This window comes from Paramisgurnus dabryanus, chromosome 23, assembly GCF_030506205.2.
Source record: "Paramisgurnus dabryanus chromosome 23, PD_genome_1.1, whole genome shotgun sequence".
NCBI classification, from domain to species: domain Eukaryota; kingdom Metazoa; phylum Chordata; class Actinopteri; order Cypriniformes; family Cobitidae; genus Paramisgurnus; species Paramisgurnus dabryanus.
This window is the reverse complement of record NC_133359.1, coordinates 3,725,715-3,747,186: the sequence shown is the minus strand read 5'-3', so window position 1 is coordinate 3,747,186 and position 21,472 is coordinate 3,725,715. Positions and strand designations below refer to the sequence as shown.

The 21,472-nt window shown below is 37.6% G+C and overlaps 2 protein-coding genes across 4 annotated transcripts; both read right to left on the bottom strand.

Moving 5' to 3' along the window:
- Positions 1 to 424: 424 nt before the first annotated feature.
- Positions 425 to 6,848, bottom strand: LOC141281499 (von Willebrand factor A domain-containing protein 5A-like). Of its 2 annotated transcripts, none has more exons than XM_073813312.1 (20): positions 6,685 to 6,848; positions 6,421 to 6,470; positions 6,029 to 6,231; positions 5,684 to 5,906; positions 5,161 to 5,324; positions 4,961 to 5,075; positions 4,661 to 4,836; positions 4,474 to 4,565; positions 4,246 to 4,390; positions 4,035 to 4,114; positions 3,785 to 3,899; positions 3,525 to 3,683; positions 3,333 to 3,436; positions 3,044 to 3,264; positions 2,628 to 2,660; positions 2,489 to 2,521; positions 1,429 to 1,551; positions 1,217 to 1,353; positions 1,005 to 1,128; positions 425 to 908 (listed from the first exon to the last, which is right to left on the bottom strand). In XM_073813312.1, the coding sequence occupies exons 2-20, from the start codon at positions 6,461 to 6,463 to the stop codon at positions 829 to 831; spliced, it is 2,370 nt and encodes a 789-aa protein (XP_073669413.1). In that variant the 5' UTR covers positions 6,464 to 6,470; positions 6,685 to 6,848; the 3' UTR covers positions 425 to 828. The 2 variants fall into 2 exon arrangements, with proteins under 2 accessions (XP_073669413.1, XP_073669414.1); XM_073813313.1 differs by having other exon boundaries at positions 6,692 to 6,848.
- A 3,125-nt stretch (positions 6,849 to 9,973) lies between these two features.
- On the bottom strand, positions 9,974 to 20,532 carry LOC135768272 (von Willebrand factor A domain-containing protein 5A-like). Of its 2 annotated transcripts, none has more exons than XM_065277514.2 (21): positions 20,295 to 20,532; positions 19,720 to 19,767; positions 19,422 to 19,624; positions 19,075 to 19,297; positions 16,593 to 16,756; positions 16,390 to 16,504; positions 15,902 to 16,033; positions 15,421 to 15,596; positions 15,236 to 15,327; positions 15,006 to 15,150; positions 14,786 to 14,865; positions 14,591 to 14,705; positions 14,331 to 14,489; positions 14,138 to 14,241; positions 13,832 to 14,049; positions 13,679 to 13,708; positions 13,561 to 13,590; positions 11,756 to 11,875; positions 10,711 to 10,847; positions 10,505 to 10,628; positions 9,974 to 10,408 (listed from the first exon to the last, which is right to left on the bottom strand). In XM_065277514.2, exons 2-21 carry the CDS (start codon positions 19,757 to 19,759, stop codon positions 10,329 to 10,331), a joined length of 2,487 nt encoding a protein of 828 aa, XP_065133586.1. In that variant the 5' UTR covers positions 19,760 to 19,767; positions 20,295 to 20,532; the 3' UTR covers positions 9,974 to 10,328. The 2 variants fall into 2 exon arrangements, with proteins under 2 accessions (XP_065133586.1, XP_065133587.1); XM_065277515.2 differs by having other exon boundaries at positions 20,304 to 20,532.
- Positions 20,533 to 21,472: the final 940 nt, after the last annotated feature.

Below are 21,472 nucleotides of genomic sequence, written 5' to 3'. Positions count from 1 at the left end.
TAGAAAATAAAAAAATACCCCACATGTGTATTTAAGGAGAAGGTACATAATATGCCATTTAACATATTAAACAAAAGATAAACGTAGGATATAATAAAACAGATAAAAAATAGGTTTCAGGATCAAGATAATGTTTTATTATGCTGGTGGGTAATATTAAAAACATTCCTGTTTATATATACAGTGGACATATTATTTAATTCTTCGATTATTACGTAAAGTATTTTAGATGTTAGTGTATGTTAATTTAAACGATTAAAAATGTCAGTCCTAAACGAAGATGTACCATTAGTACTCAAACAAACTGATGTGTTGTGTCTCTGATGTCATTTAGCTTTTATAATTAATCAGATGTGTTTGCGTTTGTTTCAACAATATATCCAAAATGGGTACTAAAAAGCAGAAATGAGACAAGGACTAAATCTTCACTGTTTAAAGATTTGTTTAACACTTTAATTCTCTCAGATGTCTTTATGTCAAACATCTCTAATCATCTCTAAAACAGGGATAACTCCAAAACATGTCAGTTTTTATTTAGGTATAATAACTTCTTTTGTGGAAAACACAAAAAAAACCACAAACTAATAAATTAATTATAAAACAAAGTAAATACACTGAACATCAGTTAGCTTTTGTAGTGACTGACCACAGAACTGAGAGCTAAAGAAGCAGAGATGACAGATTTGTATTACAGGTCAATTCTGTCTTTGTGTCTAATATCTCTAATATAAAGGTTTATAACCTTTACACTTATTTTCAAAACAACAGAAACACAAACAACTAATACTGTAAATAAACTTAGTAGTAGAAGTAGAAACACTGAAGTCTTCAGATTCCCAAAGTTTCTTCTTTCACCTGACATCCCAGTAGATGATTCCCATCACACACACACTGAGACAGACTGACCACTGAAACACACACAAACACACACATCACTGTAGTTTAATACTTGACCAAACGTCTCTTTATCTGCTGATGAATGTCGTCTGGTTTGGAGATCTCACCGTTCTGAGAGCCGATCCATGACGCCGCCTTCATGGCCACAAACTGCCACTCAATCTGTTGCTGTATTTTATAGCCGTATAACCAGATGAGAGACAGAAGAGTGGCCCACACTGACCCATCCACCTGTAAACACAAATACACACACCATACACATGCATTTATTACACCAGCACTCATCTTTCATTATTTCATGTTAAACCATGTGTCACACCTGTGCTGGTTTCTGATTGGTCAGCTCATCTTCAGTCTTTCCAAACACTCGGGCCAAGGCAGCGCTCAGTTCCCAGCAGCCTGAAGCTTTTTGTAGAGTAATCAGCTGGAGTGAAGAGCCCATCTTAGGCTTAGATTCTGGTAAAGACACACAAAGATGCAATTTAAGGAGTGTGTATACAGTTAAATATACACTATTTCATCAGTACATACTTGATTGTGATGAAGCAGAATCAGCCTTCCTCTTGCGTCCACTACTACGTCTCGGCTTTTCTTCTAATTCCACATCACAATCATCGATATCTACGGCTTGAGCCATAGCTTGTTCTAGAGTATCTGGAAAAAACACAGTACACATTCAAAAACATGAACAAATCCTTGTAAATGTACTTTCCTTTTTTACAATTTGCAGTACTTGCATACTTACAGACACTAGCATAGAAATAAAAAGTAGAAATACATATGAAGGGCTCAGATGCAAAACCCATGACATGTTTTCTTATAAATTAGCTTTTTTTATCAGACTCTTAATGGATTTTGCCAACAAACCAGTATTTCTGAACGACATGAGGCTGGGATTAAGCAGATTTGCAGCTGAAGTATTTTGTATAATACATGTGGAGAGCATACGCTTTATATCATTCTCTCATTTTAGATGAAAGTGGCATTTAACTCTTTCGCCGCCATTGACGAGATATCTCGTCAATTAAGAGAAAACGCTTCCCCGCCAATGACGAGATTTTCCGTCTTTCCGCAATACCGCTATTATCCACCAAGTGGCGCACTTCCGCAACTTATACAACCCGAAAGCAGCGCCTCACGCTAAAGAGAAGAACTCAGTGTATGTTTTAAAGATCGCTCTGCATCTGATCTCTATCAAAAGTCCTTCGCAAAAATTGAATTATCTCAGCTTTTTGCTCAAAATTGGGTGTTTTTGAAGAAACCTACCCATGTTTGAGAGGTGATTACAAGAGAACTAATGAAGGTAGGATGAAACGTTTATTTTGGTTTGAAAGCAAAGGGTCTGTTCTTTCATCTGATATATTGTTTGTTTATATATATAAAGAAGAACATTTTCTGGAAGGCATTAAACTTTTGTGAAAATCATGAAAAATGCTGGCGCTGGCTGGCAACTTTTTTTAAAAACGCTGGCGGGGAAAGAGTTAAGTGGCTTTTGCATCTGAGCTCCTCATATAAGTAACAAACACAGCCCATCCAAACCCACTTTATTACTTAAACCAAACCACATGTAAAAGAAAATAATTTGTCTTACAAGGCGGCAGCGGGCCTCCACCACCACGCAGCCCTGAAACAGCATTAAATTTCACATATTAATATAGTTAACGTACAAACATACAGTAATTTGTTGTTTGTATTCAGATCTGTAATACAAAGAGCGCAACAGGACTTACTTGGAAAAGGGTTAACTTGATCTATCGTCATCTCTAAAACAGAAGTAAATTTCACATTTTAAAAATCCGAATGCATTAAAATGTAGACAAGTAATTTTGAAAATACAACTTCACTCCATCCTTTCAAACTATAGCCCGAAAAAGTGCATCCATTCTTACATAAGTAATCTACACGGCTTTAGGGGTTCATAAAGGCCTTGTTTTTAAACTTGCTATACAAATAAAACTTTATATATATTTATTTTAATGATGAATGTGGTTTTTGAGGGTTCACAAACATGGCCCACATCCAACAGGTATAGATAGATCCAGGACATTATTTAATATAACTGATTGAAGATTATAATGTTAAAATAAATCTGAACACTTTCCAAGGAACTCATAAATGTAAACAAAAGGTCAGTGAGATGACAAACCTTGTATTGGTACTCTTCGCTGTATCAGTGGTCCTCCTTTCACAGCCTCTCTGTTGTGTTTATTAATGGCAATGAAGGCTGTATGAACACTGCTCACTCCTGCTTCAACACTGATCTCCACCATCCTCCTCCTGATATCATCCACCTTTGCATATGGTTTCTTCTCCTCCTGCTCCAGACAGCGGATCAGAGACCGGGCCGCCAGCTTGTGGACGGACAACCTGCAGAAATGCAGACTAAAAGTTTAATGAATCTGAATCAGGATGAATCTGTGCTTTGTTTATGTTACCCAGTGTCCTCAGTTGGTTTAAGGCAGAAGTGAAGCTGGTTTGTCACTGGTTGATCTTTCAGGTTGTATTGAACTATTACTGATCCTTCAGAGCTTTCTGAACTCTATCACACAGAAATGAAAAGTAAACAATTTATCTACAAACCCATGAGCAGAAGATAAAATGACAAACCTCAAGCTGAAAATTCTTACCTGTCCTTTAAGTTGGGCATAAATGAGTGACCTTTGACCCTGAAAGATCGCATTGATGGGTGGAGACAGCGTGTCAACAGTAATGCCATCTGGTACTTTCCACTGTACTGAGATCTTGTTCACTGCAGGCTGAAGAGCAAACCTGAGAGACTCCATCACCTGATAACATTTGAAGAGAAATAAAACAATGTCATACAGATTCAAACCCTCTACATTTACATCATCTCTTTTTTCAAACTAAAACTCATCCATAGTCTCACTTTGGGTTGCATGCGGTCTGTGCCTGTGATGAACTGGGCGTGTCCAGATCCTGCTTTGGCCATTCCTGTGATGAGGGCAGTACTTGCACCCTCACCAATCCCGAATGAAAAACACCTGAAAATACAGCAACAGGCCAGTTATTCTAACACAGCCTTTAATGCAGCTTATTTCCCTCATTAATTCATTCATATTAATTCATTCCTAATCAATCCTCCATTATACCACTAAACACTAAATAGAGAAATGTACCTGTGAGAGTGAGCATGGTGTCTCAGAAGATCCAGAACCTCTTTAGTGTTCTCCACCTCTCCATCAGTAAAGACAAACAACTGCATAGAGAAAATACAAATAATACTTGAACATCAAGACCTCAAAGCCTCATACATTCTGAAAACTCCAGTCTGATAAAATTATACAGGTTAGTTTCCTGTATGAATTGATGTATTTTGAGGTGATGCACCTGTCTGGGGTGTTCAGGGTAACAGGGCAGACGGAAGATGTGTTTTAGAGGGTATAAAATCTCTGTGCCGCCCAAGTCTGCTCTCATTTCATTGACCGTCTTCAGTGCCCGTACCATTGTGTCCTCATTGTACTCAACGCTGTTACTGCAATGGCACAAACATTAAGATCCTTTCACATGTTTTAGAGCTAAATAAGAAAATATTTTTAAAATACTCAAGACACTTACAAGGGGGAAAAACCCTCAAAGCGAGAGCCAAATCCATAGATATTGAAGTAACAGCCCATTGGCAGACTCTTCAACAGCAGGATCAGAGTTGCCTATAGAGAGATAGACAGACAGACATGCATCTCATCTTATACTTTAAAAAATTCATATCTTAGCACAAAAGCATTTTTAAAATCCTTATTCGTACCTTTGCACTTTGTATGCGCGTCTTTGCTCCTTTCCCATAATGCATCCTACAGTCCATACTGCCTGATCTGTCCATCACAAAAATAAACTCGCCTTGTGTTGCTAATGACGACATCACTTTCTTTGGGAATTCGGGGTACAAACTTATCATCACCACTGGGTCACTCATCAGAGAACCTGAAACAGAGAAAAAGATCAATGACTTATGTAAGGATCTGCACCTGGATTTAATATTGATAAAACATTATCACACATTATGTTTAACAGAGTTTATATCAGATTGATGTACTGTAGTCTGTACCTGGTTTTGCAGTGGTCACTCCTGCCTCCACTATAGCAGTGGGCTGATGGGTATTCTGATAGTACAGAAACAACTCAACATCTTTATCAAACTTGTGACCAGAACTAAGATTCACCTACAACACAAATAAAAAAAGCCTTTAATAAACAACATTATCTCTGTAAAACACAGACATATAAACTGTATTAAGCCCACAGTACTGTTGCCTGAGTGTGATCAGAGTTGAGGAACACAAGAGGATCCAGAGTACAGTTGGACTCTAGTTTGGAGATGGGGTTTGGAGAGCTCACATGAACACTAAGAGTCAAAGTGTAGGGAACAGAGACACATGACGAAATCTCTGAAACTATTCCAGCATCTGAACCTGAGGACGACACAGAGAGTGTGTTAGAAAAACAACCTTTAAACTCACTTATTACTGTAAATCTGGTGTGTTACTGTAAATGTGCGGTATTACTGTAAATCTTGTGTGTTACTGTAAATGTGCGGTATTACTGTAAATCTTGTGTGTTACTGTAAATGTGCAGTATTACTGTAAATCTTGTATGTTAGTGTAAATGTGCAGTATTACTGTAAATCTTGTATGTTAGTGTAAATGTGTTATGTGGTATTACTGTAAATCTTGTATGTCACTGTAAATGTGCGGTATTACTGTAAAAGTTGTGTGTTATTGTAAATGTGTGGTATTATTGTAAAGGTTCGACAGCTGTTGAAGTGCAGTACCTGCTGGTGTGTATCTGGGGTTGAGTACAGCAGGCAGACAGAAGTGCAGCGAGTGGTCGGCCTGTACAGAGAGCTCAGTGATGTATGTGATGGTGATGTCAGCGTTCTGACCCGGTGACAGACACCCAACACTCAGTCTGAACACATCAGAACTTTCTTCACTCTCTTCCAGCAGAAACGCCTGCTGACCAGAACTCACAGCATCATCATACTGATCCCTCGCCTGAAACATAGATAGAGAGAATTTAAATGACAAGCAATAAATGCAAATGTAAAATAATTTAGGTGGTCGGTCAAAACACATTCGTCATATATGTTGTATTTTGATGGATGCGAGAGACTCACGGTTTCTCTATCTTGAACCTCTGCCACAATCTCCTGATCTCCGATCTTGGCACTGAAGTGACAGACAGCAGCATCAGCAGGCAGAGGAAACACAAACAAGGCCTCCAGGTGGCGCTCTTCCTCATTCACATACTGCAGAGTGGAGGTGACTGTGGCTACATGACTCTTCACCTGCACCTCAACACTGATGCTCTTCAGAGGAACTGATCAGTAAACAAAGGGAACAACAAATTTTAACTGTCTATTTATCTACATACCATTAAAGAATTTAAGCATATGCATATAAACACACACATACACACGTGTGTAGAAAGATACGCAAGTAATTAAAATTAACAATTATTTCACTGATTATTTAAAGACAAGGGGACGTTTTGAAAAACAAGTGAGACCTGGCAGCTTTTGTTCAGTCACGAGACCACAGCAATGCATCATTCTGACTCTATTAAAGGAAATGACAGATTACTGGAGTTTATATACAAACTGATTTACAGTTGCTGTACAAAGTTTACTTTCACGTGACACACAGGTTGCAGTTTAAGAATACGTTTGAGTTCAGATGGAAATAAATGAATATATATTTTAAACAGACAACCTGTGAAACTAGATTGTAAACAATCAGCTTTTCGAAAGTGAAAGTATTAAAGCGGACACACCTCCTGCCTTTAAACCTCTTCACTGGTCGACGGACGACAGCAAGCGAAAAAAAGCTTTTGAATTTCTAATTATTAACGTGAACATATCCTTAGAAATTACAAGCATGTAAATACAAAATAGCCTGCGTCAATAACTTTACTTTTAATGGCTGAAGCTTTGAGGGTGTTCTCCTCTATGCCTGACTAGAAATCACTTAATATCAGTCCTCATTCAGTTATCAATCCTGTACCGAAATAAGAAACACTGCCATATAAACGTGTTTTAAATTATTTTTTATAGATTAAGTTTATATCTATAAACGTTTGATATTTTTGAGAAACAAAAATCTCTTCATCATACAACTAATTACGATTATTATGGTATTCCAATACTTCATTTTCTACATTTATTTTCCTAGGCATTTTCGTTTTACAAATGTGACAGAGTCAGATAGGTTACTAATTCTCGGGGACTACGCCACAAAAGGCTTCCCGCACAGTTATTCAAATAAATGAATACACTCAGACCAATATTGCATTAAATCAATACATTTATTAAACGGTTTTCTCTTGACTTAATCTTACTCAGGACTTAAACCAGCATAAGTGCACAGAAGTTATTTTTAACAGCCTATAGGTCTTTCAGTGTTCACCCTTTACCACCAGTATTAAAGCAACACTATGTAGTTTTTTTACCTTTAAATAATGTCTCTAAAATAATTTCAGTGATAGAACAACTTTTAACTGGACAAATTGTAATGTTGCTGCAACCTGAGCAGCCTCCTAGCTGCTGCAAGCACACTCTGAAAGTGGCGGTGGAGGGTAGGAAACACAGCCCCGCCCCTCCCCCTGCCTGCAGATGAGTGTCTGATACCAGGCACTGTTGCGCTTTTCAACCACATGGGGGAGCTGTAAGTCATTTATTACATGGAAACTACATAGTGTTGCTTTAACTGGCAACAATGCACACACATAGAATAGACTAGGACAAGAAAAGAAAACACAATTACACAAAACCAGTGGGTATAAGAGATCTTATTTAACAACATACACTCACATGCAGTGTGCTGCACAAATCTTTTAACGTTCATCACTGTTCATGTATATAAACTTAACTGAACAGAGGAAAAGGATCGTTACACCCGAATCCCGTTCTAGATAGAACCCATTATATGCCATCAGTCAATTTATTTTAATGAATTAACTCACATGCAGCATCCAACAACAGCCTGACAGCATTTACAAGTAGAGTGTAGTAACTGAATGCAGAGTTTTGACAGCAACACTCAGAACATACTAGTAACAAAAAATAAATAAATCAATAAACACATCAAACTCTCTTTTTTTTTTTAAAAAAGACCTACAACACTTTGTCCTTCCAGCGACGAGCAACCACATGCACGCCCAACAATTGAACAGCGCGCCGTATCCTCCGGAAGTGTCCAGGCAAATCCACCCAGCCGCTGGTGACGCAATGAGAGAAAATAGCTCAACTGCACCCCCTACTGACCCTACTGCTACACAAATTTTATAATAAACTACTAATATTAACGAAAAAAACACTTGTGGTCCAAATACCCGTCCACGTGCATTAACCCCACCTGTTTACCGCAACTCACCACTATTTTTTACTTTCACCTGACAAGTAAACGTTCCCCGCTTTAAATTTAGTGTAAATGTAACGAAGTCAGCAAAAACAATGGTGGATAATATTAAAAACCGTTATACACCTTTTACGGCTTCTTATTGTATGGTACACTAATTTAATTTATAATATTGCCAATTACATTTCAAATGATAGAATTTCAGATCAGATTAGTTCATGTTAATTTGAAAAGTAAACGCTATTATTTGTTGATCTAAGAAGACTCAATAGACTCTCAGTACTCAGGTCAGATCCCACTAAACATTGGACATCAGATAGACGTGCAGATCATGTCTATCCCAGCTAACAATTTTTGGTTCCCAGAACGCTCTGGGAACGTTAGCTTATGGTTCCCAGAACGTTCCCTGCTGGTTCCCCAGGAAAGTTTTCTTGACGTCAATAGAACGTTCCCGTTTTGAGAACGTCCTCAGAACCTTGTGGGAACGTTCTGGGAGCGTTCTCTCTAGGATATAAAAAAGACACAAAAATAACCTGCTGGGAACGTTCCCAGAACGTTCTCTCTAGGTTATAAAATTAAACATAAAAATAACCTGCAGGGAACGTTCTGGGAACGTTCCCTATAAAAATAACCAAAAAAATAACCAAATGGGAACCATAAGGGAATGTTATGTGTTTGCTGGGATATTGAGTCTGTCAGTCTATGACCAATTCTGGACATCTATTCCAGTGGTTCTCAAACTTTTTCAGCGTGCGGCCCCCTTTGTGTACGGTGCATTCCTTTGAGGCCCCCCCAAAGAAAATTTACGACAAATTTGTTCTAAAAAACATAACATTTTAATTAAACAAAACATATTTAATTATACAAAGTGCTTTGGTTAATAGTCTTATTTTTTTAGGTTAAATTACACAGAATTTATGATAAATTAATGTATTTTAAAAATGTCATAAAACTGCCCCCCCCCCCCCCCGGCACCATCTCGCGGCCCCCAGTTTGAGAACCACTGAGATATCTATTCGACATCAAAACTAGGTCCACTATTTGGACATCCAAACATGACCTTTCTTGGACATCATATTTACGGTCAACAATTGACCTTTGAACTGGGTAGTTTTTTGGACGTCATTTGGACATCTATCATGATTAGGCCAATATGTCTTTTTTTAAAATATCAACATGATAAATACATATGAATAGCCTATATTATTTATACAGTATTTGTTGTTTTCTTGAATTACATTTAAATTAATCTTAATATACAATTAAAAAAAATCTGTAATTAGTTCGTTATATTAAAACAATCATGTCTCTTTCACTTAATACCCTTACACGGAGGTCCCACAGACTTGAATAGTAGACGTCAAAAAAGACGTCACTTGGCATTACAAACAACCCCTTCGATGGACGTCCAAAAATTACATGAAAAAACATGTCACTCTGACGTCACATTGTGGGATGGCTGTGTTGTTGTCTCTGATATCACTTAGCTTTAATTATTCAGGTGATTGGTTTACCCCCAAAAGAATCAGAAATTATGTACATGGACAAAATGTCACTGTCCCAGACATCAGACGACTCCGGGCCGGATCCACACCGGATCTGTTGACTTTGGTGCAAATTAGGTCCTGAATCGTCTGCTGTCCGGCGTGTTAACAGATTTGCTTTACAGTCAAGTAAAAAATCATTGCTAGGCAAGAATTACAGGAATAGGTCCAAATGTGTTTTTATTTGGGTATATATATCAGAACACCAAAAACAGAACTAATAATTTAACTATAAAAGAAAGTAAAAACACTGAGCATCATTTAGCTTTTATAATGCAGGTAATTGACTCCCTCCCAAAAAAATATGCACAACCGAGAGCTAAACAAGCAGAGATGACAAATGGGCTGCATGTCACTGTGTTTACAGACTGTTGTGTTGCAGTGCTTAACATCTCTCATATGAACTGAAAAATTAACACTTTTGAGGTGTATTACCCCGTACTTATTTTCAGAACAGAACAAACAATACGAGATCTTTGGTCTTCTGACAGCGCATAAAGTAGAAACACTGAAGTCTTCAGATTCCCAAAGTTTCTTCTTTCACCTGACATCCCAGTAGATGATTCCCATCACACACACACTGAGACAGACTGACCACTGAAACACACACAAACACACACATCACTTTAGTTTAATACTTGACCAAACGTCTCTTTATCTGCTGATGAATGTCGTCTGGTTTGGAGATCTCACCGTTCTGAGAGCCGATCCATGACGCCGCCTTCATGGCCACAAACTGCCACTCAATCTGTTGCTGTATTTTATAGCCGTATAACCAGATGAGAGACAGAAGAGTGGCCCACACTAACCCATCCACCTGTAAACACAAATACACACAACGTACACATGCATTTATTATCATCTTTCATTATTTCATCATGTTGAATCATACGTCACACCTGTGCTGGTTTCTGATTGGTCAGCTCATTTTCCGTCTTTCCAAACACTCGAGCCAAAGCAGCGTTCAGTTCCCAGCAGCCTGAAGCCTTTTGTAAAGTAATCAGCTGAAGTGAAGAGCCCATCTGAGGCTTAGGTTCTGGTAAAGACACACAAAGACGCATTTTAAAGAGTGCAAAAATTATCCAGAGACCGTTTTAAATGTCCATTTATAACCCTAGGATTTGCCTTTAGAATGAAATGGTCTATTATTACCTTTTTTGAAAGGTTCATGAATAATAATGTGGAGCTCTGCTCTGATTGGCTGCTAGCTCTGTGTGCATGTTAACAGACCTTATGTTTGAGTCTGAATCAGATGAAGATACAGTTTTTGAGGAATAAACAATTGTTTGGATTGTTAATGGACGTTTCTGAGTGGTAAGTTTGTGTGTTTTTTCAGTATGGACCTGCAAAACGTAACTGTAGCATATAGCGCTAACTCAGCAGTCACAACTTTGTTTTTAGCTTTGTGATAACATTGTACTTAATTTAATGTGTAATTTAATGTTGGGGGTGTACATCTCGACTGTAACGTCACAGTTGGTGTTAAGTTGAGATTTTCCTGTTTTCCAGCAGTCTTTTGCATGCACAAGGTTTACATAAGGAGGAGGAAACAATCGTGTTTAATGCTCACAATATATTATTAAAGGAACAGCATGTAACAAATTTATATCAATGAATCAAAAAGGCCTTGATATGTCAGTAGACATTCAGAAATCATTCTCATTTCAAATACTTATATCACTGACAACAGTGGTCTGGCCAGGATATTGTCATTTAAAAAGTGAAGTTGCAGCCCTCAACTAATGTTTATGTTGTCATTTTGTGTATTGGCCACCAGTTGTGTGATTGCAGTACCAGTTTTAGCCACAAGTTTTGTGATTGCAATACCAGTTTTGGCCACAATCCTACATACTGTTTCTTTAACATATACAGAACTCTTATTATTCATCTATGCCTAGATAAATACAGTTTTACATTCTACAGCACCTTAAAGTCAATACATACTAGATTGTGATGAAGCAGAATCAGCCTTCCTCTTACGTTGAAGACTATGTGGCTTTTCTTCTAATTCGACACCAAAATCATCAATTTCCTTCGCTTCAGCTATAGCCGTTTCATGAGAATCTGGAAAAAACACACAGTACACATTCAAAAACATGAACAGATCTTTGTACATGTACTTTTTTTGCACTTTGCAGAAAAACATCATTCTTTCACCATTCTTTCCACCACTGATCTATATAAATGACTCGATTGTGCATAGAACGTAACAGCGTGAGGTGAAGCCAGCGCAGAGTTCGAGCGGCCATCTTGGTATACCCAACCGGCAGAAGGCGTCATTGACTTCCATTCAAAAACATGATCTAATTTCACCCGCTTTACAGCGTGTCAGTCACACAAGATTAATTTTTCCGATATGTGTACGCAAAATAATAGTTAATTCTGGTGTTATTTGCAATGTGTATGTTTAAATAGGTCAGGATAATGGATTTATATAAAACGTTAAGGTGAGTGTGTCTGCTGCATTCTGTTAATGACACAGCTATAAATAAAGTTTTTTTTGGCATTCAGCTACACGGTCAGCGTTATTTCTCTAAATAAGTTTAGGTAACTTGTAAAGATAACATAATTACAAAACCAGCAAATTATTGCGTGCACATACGGTACAAAGCATGTTATTTATTCAGATTTCAGAATGAGCACATTGTTATTAATACTAAATTAATAACTGTCCGCTGATCTGATACTGTAATAAAGATGAATGTATAATAACTGTTTAAAAAGCAAAATGTACAATGTCAGTAAATGACTATGTACATGCTTAGGACGTTTGCGTTGTAATAATGTACAAGGATAATTCAGATATAAAAACAGAGACTAGTAAAGTGATATTTTATAATTCAAATCTGATAACGTCCATTGAATTAATAGAATGTTTGAGTATACCAACATGGCGGCACGGTGGCTTCACAGTTGTGACGTCATGAGCAATCCAGTCATTTATATAGATCAGTGGTTCCCACACCTTATTTAACTTCAAATTCAAGGACCTTCCAGGTCCAATACCCTCAAATTCAAGGACTAAATGTGGGGACACATTTCAAGTGAGAGCAAGGTTACATCGTGTTACCTTTTAAGATACATTGTTACAGTTCCCTTTCATGGGAACTTGCGCTGCGTCACTGCGGTGACACTTTGGGGACGCCTCCAGGGGTAACTGTGTCTGAATGTGTATATCAAATTTAACCAATGGTGACGCTTAACGACAAAGACAGGAGGATTACGCGGGAGCCAGGAAGTATATCGCTACCTAAAATATTGCCAAAGACGGCGTTACAGGGACGCAGAAAGTATGGCAAGGGAGACGCAGCGTCTCGTTCCCTTCTCAGGAAACAACAGTTACATACATAACCCGAGACGTTTTCATGTGTCAATCACAACTATGCAAAAAGCAGATTGGTATGAATCAACATTCGCATACAGAAGATATAAGCATTTAAAGCGAACAGTTTAGCACGTGTGCTTAAAAAGTCTAGAATTTTTATGATATTATCCTACACTACACAGGGAAAAATATAGATTTTTTTCCTTGCATCAAACAGGATCAAGCACTTTCAATGACCTGTATCTATGTATGTATATTTTCAAAAACTTCCCAGGGCCTTGAATTTTTTACCCCAGATTCATAAACTTAAGGACCCGTGGGAACCCTGTAAAAAACCTTATGAAGTAATAATACATATTATACAGCACCAAACACTCACAAAAGAGATGTGAGAAAATAGATATAAGAAAATGATTTGTCTTACAAGGCGGCGGGGCTCCTCCACCACACATCACTGAAACAGCATTGAATTTCACATATTAATATAGTTTATATACTATAGACAGTGAGATCTGTAATACAAGGAGTGCAAGAGAACTTACCTGGACGAAAGAAAGTTTCATGTCTCATCACTAAAACAGAATTAAATTTCACATTTTAAAATCAAATGTAAACTATCAATTTTAAAAAATGTAATTTTGCATAACACTCCATATGTCAACTCGAATGCTGACACAAATAATAAGATGACAAACCTTGTATTGGTACTCTTCTCTGTATCAGAGGTCCTTTCACAGCCTCTCTGTTGTGTTTATTAATGGCAATGAAGGCTGTATGAACACTGCTAACTCCTGTTTCAACACTGATCTCCACCATCCTCCTCCTGATGTTCGCCACCCTTCCACCTCTTTTCCTCTCCCTCTGCTCCAGACAGCGGATCAGAGACCGGGCCGACAGACGGTGGATGGACAACCTGCAGAAACATTGACTAAAAGTTTAAAGAATCTGAGTGTTGTTGAATGAGTCTGAATCAGGATGAATCTGTGCTTTGTTTATGTTACCCAGTGTCCTCAGTTGGTTTAAGGCAGAAGTGAAGCTGGTTTGTCACTGGTTGATCTTTCAGGTTGTATTGAACTATCACTGATCCTTCAGAGCTTTCTGAACTCTATGACACAGAAATGAAAAGAAAACAATTTATCTACAAACCCATGACCAGAAAATTAAATGATGCCTCCATGATAAATACATGCTCACCTGTCCTTTAAGTTGGGCATAAATGAGTGACCTTTGACCCTGGAAGAGCATTTTGACGGGTGGAGACAGCGTGATAACCTTAATGCCATCTGGTACTTTCCACTTCACAGAGATCTTGTTCAATACAGGCTGAAGAGCAAACCTGAGAGACTCCATCACCTGATAACATTTGAAAAGAAATAAAACAATGTCATACAGATTCAAACCCTCTACATTTACATCATCTCTTGTTTCAAACTAAAACTCATCCATAGTCTCACTTTGGGTTGCATGCGGTCTGTGCCTGTGATGAACTGGGCGTGTCCAGATCCCTCTCTGGCCATTCCTGTGACGAGGGCGGTACTTGCACCCTCACCAATCCCGAATGAGAAACACCTGAAGATAAAGAGTAACAACAGCTCAGCTACTCTGTTTTCTCCATACACAGAAGCGTTGAAGGAGCATGAAACACTGACCTGTGAGATTGAGCATGGTCTCTCACAAGATCCAGAACCTCTTTAGTGTTCCTCACCTCTCCATCAGTGAAGACAAACAGCTGAAAAGAGAAAAAACATCTAAACAACAGTTTATAAACATGTGTAAAGCCTCGTACATTCAAACAAATCCAGTCTGAAACACAATAAATGCTTCAGGTTTGGTTTCGTGTATGAATTGATGTATTTTGAGGTGATGCACCTGTCTGGGGTGTTCAGGGTAACAGGGTTGACTGTAGATGTGTTGGAGAGCCGGTACAATGTCTGTGCTGCACAAGTCTGCTTCCATTCTATTGATTGCCTGCAGTGCCTGATCCATTGTGTCCTGATTGTATTTAACGCTATTACTGCAATGGCACAAACATTAAGATCCTTGCACATGTTTTAGTGCTGAATAAGAAAATAATTTTAAAATACTTAAGATCTAGTTACAATGTAGAGAAGCAATCAAAACGATAGCCAAATCCATAGATGTTAAAGTAACAGCCCATGGGCAGACTCTTCAACAGGAGGATCAGAGTTGCCTATAGACAGATAGACAGACATGTGTCTCATATTATACATTAAAAAAATCTATATCTTAGCACAAAAGCATTTTTTTAAATCCTTATCCATACCTTTGCACTTTGTATGCGCGTCTTTGCTCCTTTCCCATTATGCATCAGACAGTTCATACTGCCTGATCTGTCCATCACAAAAATAAACTCGCCTTTGTTTGGTAACGATGACATCACTTCCTTTGGGAATTCGGGGTACAAACTTACCATCACCACTGGGTCACTCATCAGAGAACCTGAAATAGAGACAAAAATGTTTGTGTGACTCTCTCCAAATATCAAAATGCTGTAAAATGATGTAAATTGATTAAAAAAAAACCTTTTTGAAGAGTTAACCATCTGTATCTTAGATTTTGGTGAACACACAAACACGCATTTTAAGGAGTGGTTAATAAATTGTAAAGCATTGTACTATATGCTTTTGCAAGCATAAATTATTGTCATATTACATGAAAGTATATTTAATTTATTCATATTTTTGTGTATGTGAATTGTACGCAACTCAATGGTATTTGAGTTAAACTATTAAGTCAAGACGTACTTGCTTGTGATGAACCAGAAACAGCCTTCCTCTTGCGTCTAGAAAACAAAAGCCTACGACCACGACGTCTGGGCCGTTTTTTTAATTTTACATCAATGTGTCTCACTTCATCCAGGGCTTGTTCTTGAGAATCTGGATAAAACATACACATTCATGAAGCATGAAGCTTTGTAAATCGAGCTTCTTTACACTTTGCGGAACGACACACAAGCCTTTCAAACACTAGCGTAGAAGAAAATCTTGGAAAGTAAACACTAGCCAAAAGTAGTTTGCTTGAGTTTTCTAGTGAAGTATTATGTTATATTACACTCTGGTAGAGCAAACCTTCATGGTGCCATGACCAACAACCAACACAAGACTAGACAGTCAACATTACTATAAATGTGGAGCTAGTTGGAGGAATTGTTTAATCATGTACACTATTGTGAGTGTGAGGTTAACATACTTGGTATTTTAAACACATAATTTAAGTAAACTGTAGTCTGTACCTGGTCTTCCAGCGGTCACTCCTGCCTCCACTATAGCAGTGGGCTGATGGGTATTCTGATAGAACAGAAACAACTCAACATCTTTATCAAACTTGTGACCAGAACTCAGATTCACCTGCAACACAAATAAAGAAAGCCTTTAATAATAAACAACATTATCTCTGTAAAACACAGACATATAAACTGTATTAAGCCCACAGTACCGTTGCCTGAGTGTGATCAGAGTTGAGGAACACAAGAGGATCCAGAGTACAGTTGGACTCTAGTTTGGAGATGGGGTTTGGAGAGCTCACATGAACACTAAGAGTCAAAGTGTAGGGAACAGAGACACATGACGAAATCTCTGAAACTATTCCAGCATCTGAACCTGAGGACGACACAGAGAGTGTTAGAAAAACAATCTTTAAACTCACTTATTACTGTAAATCTTGTGTGTTACTGTAAATGTGTGGTATTACTGTAAATCTGGTGCATTACTGTAAATCTTCTGTGTTACTGTAAATGTGTGGTATAGCTGTAAATGTTGTGTGTTACTGTAAATGTGTGGTATAACTGTAAATCTTGTGTGTTACTGTAAATCTTATGTATTACTGAAAATCTTGTGTGTTACTATAAATGTGTGGTATTTAGGGCTGGACCAGAAAATTCGAATATTCGAATATTCGTTTGGTGGGTTGACATTCGATTTTCAGTTTTGAGATTCGAATATATATATATATATATAAATATTTTTCAGCGTTAATGCAGAGCTTTTGCCAAGCAGGAAGTGCGCTTCACACTCCCGCTCTGTAGGTGGCGCAGAGAGACCAACATCCATAGCCAACAGCCATCAAACTCCACCAGTAGAAGAAGAGATCGCCTCGAACGGAAAGCGCGCTTCCTGCTTTGGCATTCACGCTAATAGTGTTGTAAATAACGTTAAGTTTCTTGCAAAAACTGATTGATTTGCTTCACAAGACGTCAATATGTCACACGGAGATATGGGGGATTACTTTTGTATTGGATATATATGCTTTAGCTCTTAAAGTGTGCGGATCGGTTGACTTGCATGACGGAGCACTGGGGTTTCTCCAAAATATCTTCATTATTGTTCTGATGAAAAAAACATATTGATGGTGTAAGTGTTATAAATAAACTTGATTTTGAAAGTATGCTACCGTTTTATTACAGTTTGTTGAACTTCGTTCATTTATTTTCGTTGTTTTATTTAAATAGCCTACCCTACGTTGTCAGTAATTACTGTGCTGCTAATTTCTGATACGGGAATGTTTGTTTGTTAGACAAATGTTGTTAGAAAATAGGCTACCTTATTAAAAGTATTGGTCTTATGTTTTGTTTCACTAATGCTGTTCTCGCATGACGCATGACAGGCACGCCGCTTCCGGCTTGCGCTGTTCTGTAGTATTTTTAAAGTTTATTAATTCTAGAAGTGTCACATGTCCATATTGCACGAAAAAAATGCACTACACTCCCTTGAGTTCGCAGCAACACATCCGCCACATAATAAAACTGTGGATAGACAGACACACACATACACACACACACACACACAGATTCCTGCCTTTATTAAAGAGAAAAAATATGTTCAGCCCCTCCTTCCGAAGCTTCGAATATTCGATTTTATTTCTACTAGAGCTTCGAAGCTCAAAAAATGGTATTCGGAACAGCCCTAGTGGTATTACTGAAAATCTTGCGTGTTAATGTAAATGTGTGGTATTACTGTAAATCTTATGTTACTGTAAATGTGTGGTATTACTGAAAATCTTGCGTTAATGTAAATGTGTGGTTTTACTGTAAATCTTATGTTACTGTAAATGTGTGGTATTACTGCAAATCTTGCGTGTTACTGTAAATGTGTGGTATAACTGTAAATCTTGTGTGTTACTGTAAATGCGTGGTATAACTGTAAATCTTGTGTATTACTGTAAATGTGTGGTATAACTGTAAATCTTGTGTATTACTGTAAATGTGTGGTATTACTGCAAATCTTGCGTGTAAATGTAAATGTGTGGTATCACTGTAAATCTTATGTTACTGTAAATGTGTGGTATTACTGCAAATCTTGTGTGTCGCTGTAAATGTGTGGCATTACTGTAAATCTTGCGTGTTAATGTAAATGTGTGGTATTACTGTAAATCTTATGTTACTGTAAATGTGTGGTATTACTGCAAATCTTTTGTGTCGCTGTAAATATGTGGTATAACTGTAAATCTTGTGTATTACTGTATATGTGTGGTATAACTGTAAATCTTGTGTGTTACTGTAAATGCGTGGTATAACTGTAAATCTTGTGTGTTACTGTAAATGCGTGGTATAACTGTAAATCTTGTGTATTACTGTAAATGTGTGGTATAACTGTAAAACTTGTGTATTACTGTAAATGTGTGGTATTACTGCAAATCTTGCGTGTTAATGTAAATGTGTGGTATTACTGTAATTCTTATGTTACTGTAAATGTGTGGTATTACTGCAAATCTTGTGTGTCGCTGTAAATGTGTGGCATTACTGTAAATCTTGTGTTCCTGTAAATGTGTGGTATTACTGTAAATCTTGTGTTCCTGAAAATGTGAGGTATTACTGCAAATCTTGTGTGTTGCTGTAAATGTGTGGCATTACTGTAAATCTTGTGTTACTGTAAATGTGTGGTATTATTGTAAAGTGTTGACAGCTGTTGAAGTGCAGTACCTGCTGGTGTGTATCTGGGGTTGAGTACAGCAGGCAGACCGAAGCGCAGCGAGTGGTCGGCCTGCACAGAGAGCTCAGTGATGTATGTGATGGTGATGTCAGCGTTCTGACCCGGTGAAAGACACCCAACACTCAGACTGAACACATCAGAACTTTCTTCACTCTCTTCCAACAGAAACGCCCGCCGACCCGAACTCACAGCATCATCATACTCATCCCTCGCCTACAATACAGAGAGTTTGAATAACAAGCAATGAATGCAAAAGTAAAAATAATACATTTGTTTGGTCAAAACACATCTTCATCATACTGTATATGTTGTATTTTGATGGATGCAAGAGACTCACAGTTTGTCTCTCTTGAACCTCTGCCACAATCTCCTGATCTCCGATCTTGGCACTGAAGTGACAGACAGCAGCATCAGCAGGCAAAGGAAACACAAACAAGGCCTCCAGGTGGCGCTCTTCCTCATTCACATACTGCAGAGTGGAGGTGACTGTGGCTACATGACTCTTCACCTGCACCTCAACTCTGATGCTCTTCAGAGGAACTGACAAATAAACAATCACAACAACATATTTTAATTGTCTATTTATCTATAATTAAGTATGTTTAGTATATGCTTTGGAAATAAACAGGTGAGACCTGGCAGCTTTCTCTTAGTTACGAGTCCACAGCAGTCCATCGTTCTGCCTATGTTCAAGAAAATTACAGATTACTGCAGTTTATCTTAACCATTAAATCATCTTAATATCATATTAAATCGTATATACCACATATTCATCATAAATGTAAAACGGTCAAGGTAGACTTGAACCATTTAACTTAGTTTCAGGTTTTTTCATAGATAATATTTTCATATATCTTTATATCTAAGATGTGTGATTATGTTTTTGAGAAACTTAAGGTTATTGTCATAAAATATTTTCACAATCTAACCGATAATGATGCTGTTGCAGTATTTAAACGTTACTATGCGACATAGTCTTATTTACATTTGTTGTCTTATTGAATATGTGTCGTTTTACATATTTTATACAAATACACTACTATATTAAAAAAAAAAAAAAATACGCATAGGCCTACAATGATCCTTGCACGTGCACATGGCATGCACTTCCCGCCTCTATCTCGTTTTTACACGCTGTTGCTTTCAACATGGTGTAAATGTAACTTAATTAACTTAATTAATAAGTGTTAGTCTTGTTTTCAGCCCTTACCGGTATTACCTGATCTCACTATTATCTTGATGATCCGACAAACTGTAATGCAACAGGTTTACAGTACCTAAAATGGTGGCGTGCTGCTTGCACCTGCAGTCAACCGAACTTGACTAACGTTACACTGTAGGTGATTTCTTTCTTGTGAAATCATATTTATGCATGTTCACACGCGTTTCAATAATAGAGATTTTATGATTTTTGGACCTTAACAATGTCGTTTGTGTTTACAAAATTAAATTTCAGAAGTTTTATATCGCAGATGATAGTGTTACTTGAAAACGTCATAATTTACGTCACGAACGGAAATGCGGCCAAAAAAATCCACAAACTCGCAATACGGTAACTCATGCTGTGAAAAAAAATTATTCCACCAATTTTGTCACATGTTATGAATGATTTCAAATTATACAGTTCCCCTTGGGGAAAAGTAGAAAACAACAGTCGTTATTCATTAAAAAAAATACATTTATTCCTCAACTAACCCTATGCAGGTGCAACAACGAAGTCAATAGTTCAGTATATAATTGCTTAGTTGGTAGACCAGCGTCAAAATTCAGAAACCCCAACAAAAACATCACTTCATTATAAATAAAGAGACGTAAACGCATGGTGTCTGAATGAAGTAATCATATATTTTAGGAAATTGCATGGGATCAGGATTTTTTTCCATTAGTAAAAATGAGTTTGGCAATGTGTGAACTAACAAATCACAGAAACAGGCGACTTAATTTCATTAGGATTCATTGTTGCACTTGGTGCTTTTATATCTTAAAAATTATCCGCCACCAATTACTGCGCACGCATTAAGACACGTCACACGCATTTATGATACTAATTTAATATGAGTAGTATGCAGTCTGCGTGAGTACGGTATGTATAATAACACACTACAGTACACAAGTGCTGTAGCCTACTGTACATACTTGTGACGCTGCTACGTGCTTGTTTATGCACGAACATCACATTATTTATCAGAAATGTCACACTATTCTGCACTAAATCAAAGGAAAACTTGTCTTCATGTCTGGTACTTTCTTTGTTTGAGGATCATTCTCTACATACTTGTATGAGTAAGCACAGTATCCTGTTTCTCTTGTCTGTCAGATCCTTGTTCAAATGAACACACCTATATAGTAAGCAATGTGTCACGAGACTCGCGCACAGTGAGAACTGGG